The following is a 13,864-nucleotide window of genomic DNA, read 5'->3' on the forward strand; positions in this document are numbered from 1 at the left end:
TTGTCTCAGTTGCAAAACAGAACCCATATATTTCTAATTTGTGTCTCAGTGCAAACAAGTACATAAGATATCTCAAACATTATAAGTGCAGTGAACAGATATTCCCAAATTGCCACTCAATACAAAGTGCACTAGACACAGGACTACACTAATAGCTTAACAAACTAAAAACAAACAAGGAGGGGGAAAGAAGCTTGACAAGTACATCCTATTACATCTGGAAGAGTCCAGAATGAAGGTAAGTGAAAGCTATGCTCCGATATAAAGACAATTAAAGAATCCTAAGAGCAAAAATCTAAATATTATTTTTTCTGAGTGCCAAAACTACAACAGCCCAATGAAGATGATAGAAACTGATATCCCTATTCATAGGTAGAGTATATTTTTCACTTTTCATCATGTCTCCAGTTGTACTCTTGGGGATGAGAAAGCACCTTGTTGTGGAACAGTGGAAGTAGCTCAATCTAATTTCACCGAGGAGAAGAGATAATGCACGAACCAAAATGAAGAAATGAATCCAATGGTGCCGGTTGCAAGCATGATAGCAATAACCATGAAGAGCGAGTAACCAAGGTAGAGAGTGGCAGATACAGGCCCACTTAAACTCTTAAGATCAAACACAAGATAGTTCACCGAGTACAAGAAGATATATATAGCCACTGATCCTGATGAGAAGAAGGATTTCCACCACCACTTCCAATCCTCCACACAGAGATGCATGTAAGTGAGGACCAATGAAACCTCGGCACACACAACCACAAGGAGAATCAACACAATAAAGAGAAAGCCGAAGACATAATAGACTCGACCCATCCAAATGCTAGACATTATGAAGAAGAGCTCAATAAAAAGGGTGCCGAACGGCAGGGTCCCAGCACCTAGAACCAGCAACCATGAGGGGTATTTTTGTGGAGGAATCTCGCGTGGGATCTGATTAGTTCTCACTGGGTACTCAATGTGGGGAGCTTTGGCCCCGAGGAATCCACCCACAAGCGTAAGAGGGACAGAGATGCAGAACCAAAGCAAGAGCAGCACGACAAACAAAGAAATAGGGATGGCCCCTGTGCTATGGCTACCCCACAAGAGGAAGTTTAGCATGGTCAGGATCAAGAAGGCAATACCAGGAAAGAAGCAAGAAACACGCCATGAAACTGAAACCCATCCAGAATGATCCCCACATCTGATAGTCTTCCAAATCCTAACAGCAACATAACCAGCAGCAATTCCGAGAACCATGTAGGAGAACAGCATACCAGTGATAAGAGTACCCCGAGAAGCAGGGGACATGAACCCAAGCGCGGCAAACAAGATGGTCACCACTGCCATGCCAAGAATCTGAACTCCGTCTCCCACCATCACACAGAGCAGCTGTGGATGGCTTGGAGCCCTGAAAACATCCCCTACCACAAGCTTCCATCCTGAGAGTTCCTCGTTCATCTGCGCCTGAGCCTCCTTGTCAAGCTCTTCATATCGGGTCAAATCCCTCCGGACAGTCCTCAAGAAGATAACAAGAACAATTCCAGCAAGGAAGGCAATGACCATGAGCGAATTGAGGATCGAGAACCAGTGAACCTTGGCTCCCTCCATCTTCAAGTAAGCATCCCATCGAGATGGCCACTTGATATCACTCTCCACAAAGGAGACCTCATAGGTGAAAACAACAGGCTGATTTTCTTTAATGGCCATGCCCACCGTCGTGGGATCGCACTGAATCTTTGCTGGGTACTTGTCGTACATCTTTAGATTCTTGATGGACTCTGAGTCATGCTGGAAACTGCAAGGGACGACTTCAAACCCTACCACCATCCATCCAGGAGAGCCGGAACCAGACTTGTCCAAGGTTGGGATCGCATCAGAGGCATCCCCAGCGCCCATCACCTTCGCCACATTGGTTTCCTCGTATTTGTGCACCAAGACTTTGAGCCTTAGGTGGTTGAACACATAGTAGGTGTCGGCGGCCCGGATCCCCACCGGGTACCCAGTCCACCGGAGAACGTATTCACCCTTCTTGGTATACCGGATCGCCGGAAGGTTATCAAGAATCAGATTCACCTGATACATCTCATCAATCCTCTTCTTGAGGAGATTGAAGTCTTGGGTGGACAAAGGACCGGTTCGGCAGAGGAGGATGTCGGACTCGTTGGTGAACATCTTGAAGCGGTAGGGGGAGTTCTCGATGCGGTCGCCCATGAGGAGCTCGCCGAGGTTCTCGGCGCTGTCCTTGATGCCTTCTTGGGGCTTACAGAAGGGGAGGCTGTAATAGCCGAAGGGGATCTCGGTGTCGATGGAGGTGAGCGAGTTCACCTTCACCGACAGGGTGTCGCCCGCCAGGTACTTGTGTGGGTAGCTCCCGGGGAGGTAAAACCCTTCTCCGGACGGGAAAACCAGTAAGGACAACAAGATCCAGAGCCTAAATCTCGAGAAGAAGACCATCTTGGCCCCGGATCTCGAAGCAAAACCCATTCTCCCCAGATCTGGAACGAAATTAAATCAAAGATCGATCAAATGATGCCAGATCTTAGGGTTTTGCTATGAACAATTCGCCGGAGCAGTATAAACTTTGTTTGGAAGCAAGAATTCGACGAAAAGAAACAAGAAATTGGAATCAAACCGGAAATTGGAATCAAACCGAGTAGGACATGGATCCATGAAGAAGAAAATAACTGACCTTTGACGAAGCCCCTTCGCTCGGAGCTCTTGGCAATGGGGGAGAACGAGAATTGGGGGTGAGTCCGAGATCGGAGAAGAGCAGGCCCGGGGAAGGCCTATGGGCGAGCGTTTTATAGCGCCTGGCGGTTCAGGGTTTGGAGGCTTTGGCTTGTAAAATTCCGATACTACCCCTATTCCCCGGAGTGCCCTTGGCGGGTCGGCTTTTTGCTTCCGGAGAACCGGAAGGGTTCTGAGCACGTGCGGTTCGACAGCGGAAAGCTTGGTAGGTCCGAGAGAAGATTCCACGGTCCGGACCGGAGGCGGTTCGATTGGAGCTTGGATTATGGAAGAAATGGACCCGGTCCACGGTTTAAAAAGAGGGTACTGGGAATGTCGGTCGTGCTTGGATTCCAGCTAAGAAGTTCAGTTAAGCCGGCACTAAAGAGAATTCCCCGGTTAGAAAGGTCCAGGGCCCAGTTAAAAGTTTGAAACTTATGCCATGATGACCTACTTGAATGTAAGTAATAAGTAAGTATTAAAGGTTTTAAACCTATTTATTTTATTCTTTTCAAAACCAGTCACTTATTTAAGCATATGAAGTGAACTACTTTCTTTAAGATACCATTTCATGAGGTAGTTTCTCATTATGGGATGAGAAACTATTATGAAGAGTTTCTAGAGCAAGAAAGGAAAGGATCTCAGAAAGTTTGGAAGTAGTTTCAAATATATAGAAAACTTTTCATAAGGAAGTTGATGAAAAGCTTGTCCCTAATTTCATTTTTTTACAATTATAGCTAAATTATAAAGCTAACTTAGTTGCATAGAGCATATCTTACATTATAATAATCATTCATGATAACTATATTTAGTATTGATATATTTTTTTCCCTCCTGCATGCACTTATACCATCAGGTGACCAAGAGACATTTGCTACATTATATCACTGGTGGCAAAACAATTTTAATGTATCTATCAAGCATGAAATCTTCCACTTTTACTTGCAAATAAAACATGAGTCATATTGAACATGCAAGAAAAATAGACAGATCCACCAAGTCCTAGGCCCTTAGTCAGGCTTCATAATAGTTCCTGTATTAAAATGATATTGGTGATAGATGCCCTTGTACATGATTGCCCCTCCCCATCACCTTCTCTTTCTCTCTCTCTCTCCCATTCTCTGTCCCTCTCCTTGTCGGTTCATGGTTGGTTTACCAACTTGATATTTTTGTTTTATTTTTTGCATATATTTTTGGGGGTGGTGGGTGGGGGACAGGGGGAGGGAGTTGAAGAAGGGCCTTGATTTAATTGAAAAAAAAAGGTGACCTTCTTAAATCTTTCATCTTCACGGATATGAAGAAACCGGCAATCAAATTTCCCTAATATTTATTTCTTCTACATAAAAACATTCTTAACTTTATATATAATTTTTAACAGTTTTTTTGCATGAATCCTTGTCTATTATATCTATATGCCAAAGTGTATTTATGAGTTTCTTTTTTTTAAGATATTGTTACCCTGGTATTATGTTCACTGCATTGGTTTGATAGGATTAAAGTAAAATCAACTCATCCATCTAAATTGTTTTTCCCTAATCTTATATAATATTTTAAAATATTGAAGGATTCGTGCTTATATATCCAATTAATATATGTGTGTGTATGTATTTTCATTTTTATAGATAGCCAATAAATATGCTTTTTTAAATTAAAAATTTGAAGAGACAAATGATATAGCAATATTATTATTTCTTTGAAGAATCATCTATCCTATAGGGGTAAATTTATAGATTCCATATTTCTAGACAACATTTGAGTTTCTAGAATGCCATAAGAACTAGATTTCTAGAAAGTGATCGAAGCATTTTAGTTTTTTTTAAGAAACATATTAATATATAAGTACTTTATGAAAAATATATGTCATTGCTAGTATCCAAACTACGGAGTTGAGATTAGTAAATGACTGAAATGAAGAGTTATGGTAAATATAAAAGCTCCAAACTTGGAAATAGAGCCGGAGAATTGTATGAAGTAGTTGATGTCAAATAAACTTGAGTTCGGGTAAAACGACACCTAGCTAACATGAAAGCAAAAAAAAAATGCTGAAGTTTGTCCATCAATGGATCCTCCAATGTCTAAGTCAACTGGATTATAGAAAAATAAGGGAGATTTGAGAGAAAAACATTGTTTCAAAGAAAAAAATGATGAGAAAAACATACTTGAAAGTTCTCTGAATCCTATGTTGTACACGTGGTGTCAACCTGCAGTAATGACCAAGCCAACATAACCACCCTAAGATCGTGGCTATATTTTTAGTAGGCATTATTGTTTTCAAATATACTTCAATGAGAGAGATGACATTACTTCAAATATACTTCAAATATACTTCATCCGACCCATCGGCCAATATCGAGGTAATGTTTACTTTGGACATTATTGAGATTAAGATGACATCTCGGATCAACAAATATTCGCCATATCAAAATGTATGGTCAATAAAAATATTATTCAAACAGGCAACTATACCCTTTGTCAACCTTTGAAGTATTAAAATTTCATTCTTAATCGTTTTAAATGGAGTCAAAACTTTGCCTCGGAAGTTCAGCCGATCACCACCAAAGTAATGAAACACTTGATAGGTGCCGTCATACCAAACTCGAGCCTTTGACTTTTGACAGCTATTGGCGGTAAATTGGGCCAAACACGGATGAACGCAGACTTCACTAATACAGGACACGAGCACTTCCTATCCCCACCCAAATTCTTAATGGCTGAGATGCATGTAAAGAATCTCATGAAAAAGTAGACTGGTAGTACTCATAGAACGATGATTATATACGTAGCCGGATGAACATGGCATCATCTGCTGATTGGCTGCAGGTGGAATCGGAGACTTTCTGCAGCTAAGAAATGTATAGGACAACAGGAAAAAAAAAAAAGACAAACCAAAAAGATTAACCACCCACAAATGTATCCTAAAAATTTTGCTGTATCCTCTCTCAGGCTCGAAGAAAGCTAAAAGAAGAATTCGCTGTCAATATTCGACGAGAGGAAGTAATTATCTTATCATTATTCAAAAACGAATGCCGCCTCAGCTGAAATAGATATCAAAACCATTATTAATAACAAAACCACCTTATCAAGACCCCAACTTCTGCTCCAAATAGGAATACCTTTTAGCTCTTATACTCAGGTGCCTTGTACTCCGGCACATCTCGGAGGCCAAGCCTTGACAGGACCATGCGGTAGGAATCCCAGTCTGTCCTTCGGAGATACTTGAGGTATTTCTTTCTCCTCTGGACCATCTCTTGGAGACCCTTTCTTGAATGCTTGTCCTGCATAATGGCAAAATTCCGTAAATTCGTGAAATGTGGCAAAATAAGTTAAAAGTTTTTAATATCACTTGGTGTTATCTATATAGATGCATCTGAAAATTAACAGAAAGAAAACCTAAACGAGGTTTCTATTTACCTTCTTATGTAAAACAGCTGACAGATGCTTAATTTTGGTTGTGAGTTGTGCAACTGCAAAATGGACAACAAACTCTCAAAACCATACAGCTTATCCAATAAAATCAACATTCGAAAGAGACAAATCACAGCATTAACAAACAATTACAGATCTAGCTGAAGTATTAGTCTTATAAGCCTAATGCAGTAAACTGAACATACAAATATATGTAATTAGACTTCCTTGTAACCTGTGAATGCGCCCAAACTGATTAATCATGATGAAAGGGGCTTACCTATGACCTCAGACTAAACGAGCAGCTGAACAATAATTGTTGCGACTCAAGCAAATCGTTGGCACCAAACAGTTGACATATTGCTGGATTCAAGGACTTCTGCAAATAATTCACTACAAAGCTAGACTCTGTACAGGTCCCTCTAACCAACCCAAAATTAAGGTGCATGATGAAATTTGACTTATGCAATAACTTTTTCCATATATGTGGATTTTACTGATAATAATGATTAACAATTTAATATCTTCCACATAGTATCAAGTTTACCAGTTGGTAAACATTGATTATTATCTTTACCCTTTTTGAAATTGACATAAAATCACTCATATCATTTTAATTTACATGTCCTTATGCTTGTAGGCCTTAATGGCAATGTCTTGATGTCACGCTCAAAAAATTTGGACCAGCTTGGGTCTCATTTCTCTTAATCTGGATTATCAACATTAGAAAATGGTAGTATGGAGAAAAATTACGTTTTAAGAAGTTAAAATTAGCACTCATCAAATTACCCTAGTGAACCTCCCTCTTATAAAAAAAGGGCCATCGGCAACTGCTGGAATAGTGGGATTATTGCAGACTAACCACAGAAACATATAGGGGTAACAGAGACTTCAATAAGTTAGGGGGTATACATTCAAGCATGGATGAAAAGGGGGACTTGCTGTTTACGAACTCGGAGAGAGAGATCAAGATGTAATGACCTTTGGGCATCACATAGCAAAAGTGAAGGCCATGCTGAGAAAATAACATTTTGAACATGAGCAGTCCAAAGGGCTATTATAATTATGATGCACCATCAAGAAAATTGTTGGTGTCATTGTTAGGGCACCTAGTTCCAGCCATCTGTCAATCAATTCATAAAGGTTCAGGAACCTGGCAGATATCCAATGCATGTCAGACATTACAAATTGCATATTTTCAGAAATTTTGTAAGTTAACTAAACAATTTTAGTTTAACCAAAACATTACACACTTTTCTAGTTGAATATTTTAGAGTGCTCTGCCTTTGAAGCTCTGGAGAGGATTTGTTTTCTCTGATAGTGATGGTTAAGTGGTTAACATTAGTAGAGGTTTTAGAATCTCAATTACAAGGATCAGTAACCTTGGTGACGATACTATATCTGATGGTGAATATGAATAGCATTCTACCTCCTATCTACTGATATACTAAAAGGAAAGTCACCTTTTCTCATACACAATCAATCATGACTATTTTATGACTTCCTCGATCCAATCTGTAACTATCAACTCATTTAGGACTCCAAAATCGCCCAATAAGGACCTAATATCATCCCATTAGTTGCAATGACACTAAAATTAAAAATCAGTTCTATCTTAAAAAGTCAGCATGCTAGAATTACTATGCAGCAGAATGCTTCCCCTGGATCAAACAATCAAAGAGGCCTTCCGTGAATAGATTTTCAATACATCAACTCAACTCCCTGTTGTACAGATAAGATATCATTTCCAGAAAGATCAAAAAGTCATTTTGTTAATCATGGATCCAATATTCCATGCTCTTTAATTTGATGTCTTGTAACTGCATGATCAATTGGCAACAGAAAAGAAGCTCAAATTTGAAAATACCATGATATGGTCCTAACTCCTAAGCCAATAAATCTACATGCCAAATGGTACAGAATGGACTTGTATCATTATTTATCAACATGCCATAAGGTCGCTAGAAAATAAAGGGATCCATGTAATTGTTTATCAATCTATACCACAGAGCATTGCATCACAATAATATGTTAGTCACTCATTGAATCATGCCAACTATTCCCTAGTACATAACAAACTATAATATGCAACAGAAGACTATACCCATGTAACTTATCATGATACAGCTAGAGACCAGGAAAGGAACATTACCCAAGATTGTCAACAATAAGTACACTGAGAAATAGGAGATTGTCAAGACTTTGAGAAAATAAGGCATTTTAATATGATGGTAAAACGTGCAATTCTAATGTGTCCAAGGTCACTTTTTCATGCGGTTATCAGTAAAATTAGTCAAGAAAGCCTAAAATCTAAAAAAAAAAGATGATCACAAATTTATCAAGAATGGCTGGATAACCATGAGAGTGCTTCTTCCATCACCAATTTGTCGCAAGTTTTTCCATCCATGGTGTTTGTTCGGATACAGACTGGAATGGCCCCCATGTCCATCAATCAATTTTTTTTTAAAGAGGATTAAAGAAAACAAGAGGAAGCTTGAGTTGTGCAACACAGATTACTTATTCAAATAATATGAATACAGGAGTTGTTACCTGTTCCATAGAAAAAATCATGTTATTAAAGAAACTATTTGTAGAAAGGAAATGATTTACTATTTAAAGTTTTCACCAAGATTCATGATAAAAAGACGATTTCCTTGGATTTTCTGGAAGTTTTTTCTAAAATAAAGTTTTCCTGTTGATTGTTTAGTACTGCTGAATATACAGAGATAGCTCTATTTTCCAAATATCATGATAATTGTATTTTTCCTTTTTTCTGTCTTAGACTTTCTTCCTTCCTAATTCATACAATTATTGATTTTAGACCTACAAACTTGGTCCAGAAATATGACTTTCAACCATGTGATAAACATCCACTACAAATACCCATCTATATACTTATAGTTTTATCACTTTGCTAACTCTTACCATAATGGGTTTGTCCGGACATTAAATGATTTTCTGTTAAGTTACCACCATAAGTACCATAGCATATCGGCAAATGATTTTTCAGAGCAAGGGATGGAGACCTACATATACTATAATTAACCAGATCCAGATTTTTAAAAATGCACCTATAACAACCCAAGACCTCACCCAAAATGACTAGCCAGAAGATATTATTTGGGTTCCTTAATCCTGCATAAGTACCTAAGATCTACCCAATGAATAACCGATGTGGGACTAAACACATGCCCGCACAAGTCCTCACATACTCTTCCCATTTAAGCTCTGACGTCCTCGTCAGGATTCAAATCCACTCAAATCTAATCACAAGCATCACGATCGGCCCCTAGTCAATCCCAATGGATCCATGTTGCAGTGTCTCCTAGTCCACGTAGGTTATGAGGCGGGTCCGCTCTGATACCATTTGTAACAACCCAGGACCTTACCCAAAATGACTAGCCGGAAGGTATTATTTGGATTTCTTGATCCTGTATAAGTACTCAAAATTTACCCAGTGAATAATCGATGTGGAAGTAAACACATGCCAGCACAAATCCTCACAACAGCATCCAAGAATCGAACTCAGAACCTCTGGCTCCTATATAGAGGGTGTGACCACGAGGACAACCCCAGTTTATCATATAAGGAAATGCATAATCTACAAAATGTGATAATTGATAACATCACCTGTTCAACTATCAATGGAATTACTTATGGAAACCCAACCGCACATCCCTCTACAATGAGTCGATTTCAATTACTTGAAGAAAGATGAGTGTTGTCAAAATCCTCCATTGCATATCGTAAAACCAAAAGGCGCTCTAATAAGTAGTAAGAAGAAACAGGATGTGAAACCACTCCTAAGACCGCCACCTCGAGTATCAAAGAAAGTCCTTAACTTTAATGCTTAGCATTGATGTGTTACTGAGATAACGTATTAAATCTGATTTTCTCCCTTTTCCCTCAAAACCAATTCAAAATTTCTAACAATAAAACCTCCTTGATAAAGCATGATTGTTAGATATAAATCACTCACTAACACTTCTTTTAATTAATTAAGACTTAGACAAAAATTATATATGCACAATTATAAAGATAAGGACAAGAAGGAATGGAGATCAAGTGACCGTTTTAAATAGTAATTTTGGAAATCTAAAGTTCAGGTCCTAGAGGAGTATAGCAAATGAATAGATGGATTGATTCAACAATAGCATATATATATATATAGATTAGATGATAAGTATCAGTTTATTAATACAGTGTTATGATGCTTCTTGGACAAAAAGAGGAACATCTAGTGTGCCGTGATCTCTTTTTCTTTTTCATAGGTTCAGTTATTCGGATTCATGAAAATGAAATGTGTATGTAGTTTTTCTTTCCAATTGTAACTTGTTAAATAGAATGATAACTTCAATAACATGTGACATACTATAACTCAAGAAGCTCTTTGAGGGACAAAGCCAGGATATTTCTAAACAATTTGGGCCCCTAGAGTTATAAGTATACACCATCGTTAAGATTATAAAATTGTAATAAACAACTACTTGGATAGTTACCTTCTATCAGGAGCCATACCTTCCACAAACAAACTTTCAACCTCATGCTATGATCTCAGCCTTTGCAACCTTTTCAAAATACAGTTATCTATTATTCAATCAATCACTACTCATTTTCTATGCCATTTTCCCCCTACCTAAGACACTTTCTCTTATGGTCCTCCTGTATTCAATTCCATTTTTTTTTTTTGGGCCCCTGTCTATAACTTTTATTCCTATAACAACCCCAGGGGATATTTTTAACTAACCATTTTTTAAAAGGATTTTTTTCTTTTTTCAGCCAATTCATTGCCAAACATCTGGAGGTATGATAGGATCGTGATACAATCATCATGGTTCCATTTGACTATACTTTATGCAACTTAAGTTATAATTTGTGTTTTTCTTTCCTTTATCTTTTTTCTGGTGAGGAAAAAGAGATCACATAATAGAAGAACTGATCGATTCAAACATTTCTCTTATTGGTCTTTGCATTAAAACAAACAGTCCTTCATAAACAACAGAAAAATCAATCAACTCAAACACTTTGCTTATTAGTTTGTCTATTATTTCAAATATTTTCAAAATGAAGATGATACTATTTGCTACTGCTTATATTGTTTATTAAGTTGTCACAGAGGAAAGTCTAGGATTAATTGATATATTTCAGAATCACTATTGTAAGTTATATTAGACAGAAATAGCATTCTAACCTATTGGATCAGCACCATCTCTGTACTCTTGCAATGAAATTCAGCAGATAATATTGAGCATCGAACCATACGTAATGCTTGATGGCAATTAGATAGAATATTAAACGGGCTTAATCTGCCCTTTACCTTGAACACGTGCAGAACCACAATCTGACTCGGACAACTTAAATTCATCTCTGACTCTCTTGAGCTCCAACTTCAACTTCTCTGCCGAAGACATGTGATCCGGATGGAAATACTGCAAGAATCAAACTCGAAAAAGTATTATATTTGAGCCACCAAACATCATTACAAGCATTCAGGAGACTCGGATTAAATGCACCCAACATACCCTCTCCAATAAATGCTCCTGTGGGGGTTTTAGCTTGAAAGTTGGAGTCACCTGCCCGCCAAGATTTATCAAGGTCGACAGCCTCTGCACTGGTCATATGCAAACAAGCACGGATAAAATTCCTAAATTACAAGGATTTAATGTAAACAAACAAACGAATCTGGTGAAGGGAAAGTTACTGTTGGCCTTTTTAGTGGCATCGGCTTCTTTAAGCCTCACAAGGCTCTCCCGCAGATCCCTGAAGGAGACCCCTCCCATCCTTGACTCAGTCTCCTTCTCCTCCAACTCCCTAAGCTTTGCAAGCCTCTCATTCAACTCGCTAAGTGAGAACCAATCCTTATCCCCCTTCGTGGCTTCCTCCGGCCTCAGCTTCCGGAGCTTCTCGCCCAGCTCGTCATAGCTATACATCTTCACAAACTCCGTCTTCAGCGCCTTCGACTCTCGGTCCCCCTCCCCCTTCTTCTCCCTCAATTCCTTCCCAAAAATAGACTCTGGCAGCGTCTCCCTCCCTCCAATAAGCGACGGACCCTTCTCCGCCTCCCCCGCCGGGCTCCTCAAGCTATCCTGAAATGCTTTGAAATCGAAGCCGCGGGGCCCTGTCTGGTCTCTCGGGGAGGCCCGGAACTGCCGTAAACTCTCCCTGATGGAGTCAAAGGAGACTCTTGCGCCCTTCTCGGACGGCCCCCATTCGCCAGCGCCGCCGCCGTCGGTCTTGTTGAGGACGTTGTTCTTGAAGAGCTCCTGGAAGGAGATCGTGGGCGGAGACGACGGGGGGCGCTCGCCGGATGGCGGCGGAGGGCCTCCGCCGGATCGGAGCCGGAATCCGGCAAGGTGCTTGCGGATCTCCTCGAGGGAGGCGGCTGGGCCGGGTTTGGGGGAGGAGAGGGGAGGCGGCGGCGGAGGGTCGGTGGGGATCCGGCGGGGAGGGGCGGGCGGGGACTTGAGCCTCTCCTTGATGTCGCCGAATAAAGAGGAATAAGGCGGAGAGGTGGGAGGAGGAGAGTCTTCGTTGTCCCCGCCGCCGCCGCCGCCTCCATTGGAGTCTGAGTCCGCCGGAGGCGGCGGAGGAGGAGGGGAAGAGGAGGAAGAAGAGAAGCGCCCGAGGGATGGGAGGGGGGCTAGGGTTTTGGGTCTGAGCCTGAGATGGAGGGCCATGGCAACGGGGTTTAGGGTTCTGACTTCTGAGTGCCTAATGGAGGATATGCTGGTGGCCGATACCGATACCGATACCGACAGATATGTCGGTCCGAATGAAAAACTTCGTGTACAGAATGGAGCCGCACCAGTTGGGTCGGTAACAAAAATGGACAGCTATGATCTCTGATGGAGTTGCATCGATCAGCCAAAGGTCCTGCATTAATAAACTTGTATTGAAATTTTTATACCTAAGGATATTTGTTTCGCGGGAATTGGAGAAGGTACAGTATGGTTAGCAGAAAAATAAAAAAAAATTTATGTTTGGTTGTTGCCAAGATAGACAACCCAAGAGGGGGAGGGTGAATTGGGCTTTAAAATGATTATTGCAATTAAAATGTCTGTGGATAACTAATTAATACTTTTTGCAAGTTAATTAATTAGATGCTATGTGCAGTGAATGAAATGAAAGTAAGAGATGACAAGGCAATCACAAACACAAAGATTTTATAGTGGTTCGGAGCTAACCCTTGCTCCTACGTCCACTCCCCAAGCCTCACTTGGGAATTCACTATAACCCCTCGGATTACAGCCGGTTGTTTTACAAGCTCACAACCTAACTTGTTGTTTTACGAGGTCACAACGAACTCGGTCGGTTTTCCCAGGCTCACCGACTAGAACCACCCGATTGTTTTTCCGGGATCACAATCGAATCCTTACACGTTGGTTTCAACCTAGGCTCACCAACAAGCCTTTACACCCTTGATTCAATCCCCTGATTGAATCAAGTAAGGACCAAATGGATAGAAAGAACAAAGAGAAAAATACAGCTTCTAAATAAGCAGATATTCAGCAATATGAATAATAGAAAAGTTAAGAGCCCTCAAACAAGTTTATGATGATGTAGTGGAGGGCTTCTCGAACTTTGGGTCTCCTTTTGAATGTCTTGAAGACTTGAAGGCAGAAGGAGACTTCTTTAATGCTGGGAAGAGTTGGTTGAATGGAGTTAATGGCTCTCTTCCTTCTTTTCCGCTGAAATCCCTTTGGCAGATGAAGTTATTGTGTTTTCTTTGAAAGGAATGTTACTTCTCTGCTTT

The 13,864-nt window shown here is 40.1% G+C and overlaps 2 protein-coding genes across 3 annotated transcripts; both read right to left on the reverse strand.

The window, feature by feature from the left end:
* On the reverse strand, positions 1–2,777 carry LOC103703661 (transmembrane 9 superfamily member 11-like). Its single transcript, XM_017841936.3, has 2 exons — positions 2,669–2,777; positions 1–2,474 (listed from the first exon to the last, which is right to left on the reverse strand). The coding sequence occupies exon 2, from the start codon at positions 2,461–2,463 to the stop codon at positions 460–462; it is 2,004 nt and encodes a 667-aa protein (XP_017697425.2). The 5' UTR covers positions 2,464–2,474; positions 2,669–2,777; the 3' UTR covers positions 1–459.
* A 2,664-nt stretch (positions 2,778–5,441) lies between these two features.
* LOC120107334 (inverted formin-2-like) lies at positions 5,442–12,812 on the reverse strand. Of its 2 annotated transcripts, XM_039120572.1 has the most exons (6): positions 11,813–12,812; positions 11,634–11,722; positions 11,429–11,540; positions 6,118–6,170; positions 5,820–5,981; positions 5,442–5,741 (listed from the first exon to the last, which is right to left on the reverse strand). In XM_039120572.1, the coding sequence occupies exons 1-5, from the start codon at positions 12,786–12,788 to the stop codon at positions 5,823–5,825; spliced, it is 1,389 nt and encodes a 462-aa protein (XP_038976500.1). In that variant the 5' UTR covers positions 12,789–12,812; the 3' UTR covers positions 5,442–5,741; positions 5,820–5,822. The 2 variants fall into 2 exon arrangements, with proteins under 2 accessions (XP_038976500.1, XP_038976499.1); XM_039120571.1 differs by having other exon boundaries at positions 5,442–5,981.
* Positions 12,813–13,864: the final 1,052 nt, after the last annotated feature.

The sequence above is a fragment of the Phoenix dactylifera genome, unplaced genomic scaffold, assembly GCF_009389715.1.
Source record: "Phoenix dactylifera cultivar Barhee BC4 unplaced genomic scaffold, palm_55x_up_171113_PBpolish2nd_filt_p 000828F, whole genome shotgun sequence".
Lineage (NCBI taxonomy): Eukaryota > Viridiplantae > Streptophyta > Magnoliopsida > Arecales > Arecaceae > Phoenix > Phoenix dactylifera.

Bases quoted from the DNA above. Each gene is read 5' to 3' on its own strand.
- LOC103703661 (XM_017841936.3), bottom strand. From the start codon at position 2,463: ATGGGTTTTGCTTCGAGATCCGGGGCCAAGATGGTCTTCTTCTCGAGA.
- LOC120107334 (XM_039120572.1), bottom strand. From the start codon at position 12,788: ATGGCCCTCCATCTCAGGCTCAGACCCAAAACCCTAGCCCCCCTCCCA. The intron at 11,541-11,633 runs GTATGTTGGGTG...TGATTCTTGCAG, and splicing joins AGGAGCATTTATTGGAGAGG to TATTTCCATCCGGATCACAT. The intron at 5,982-6,117 runs GTAAATAGAAAC...GCCATTATGCAG, and splicing joins CAGCTGTTTTACATAAGAAG to GACAAGCATTCAAGAAAGGG.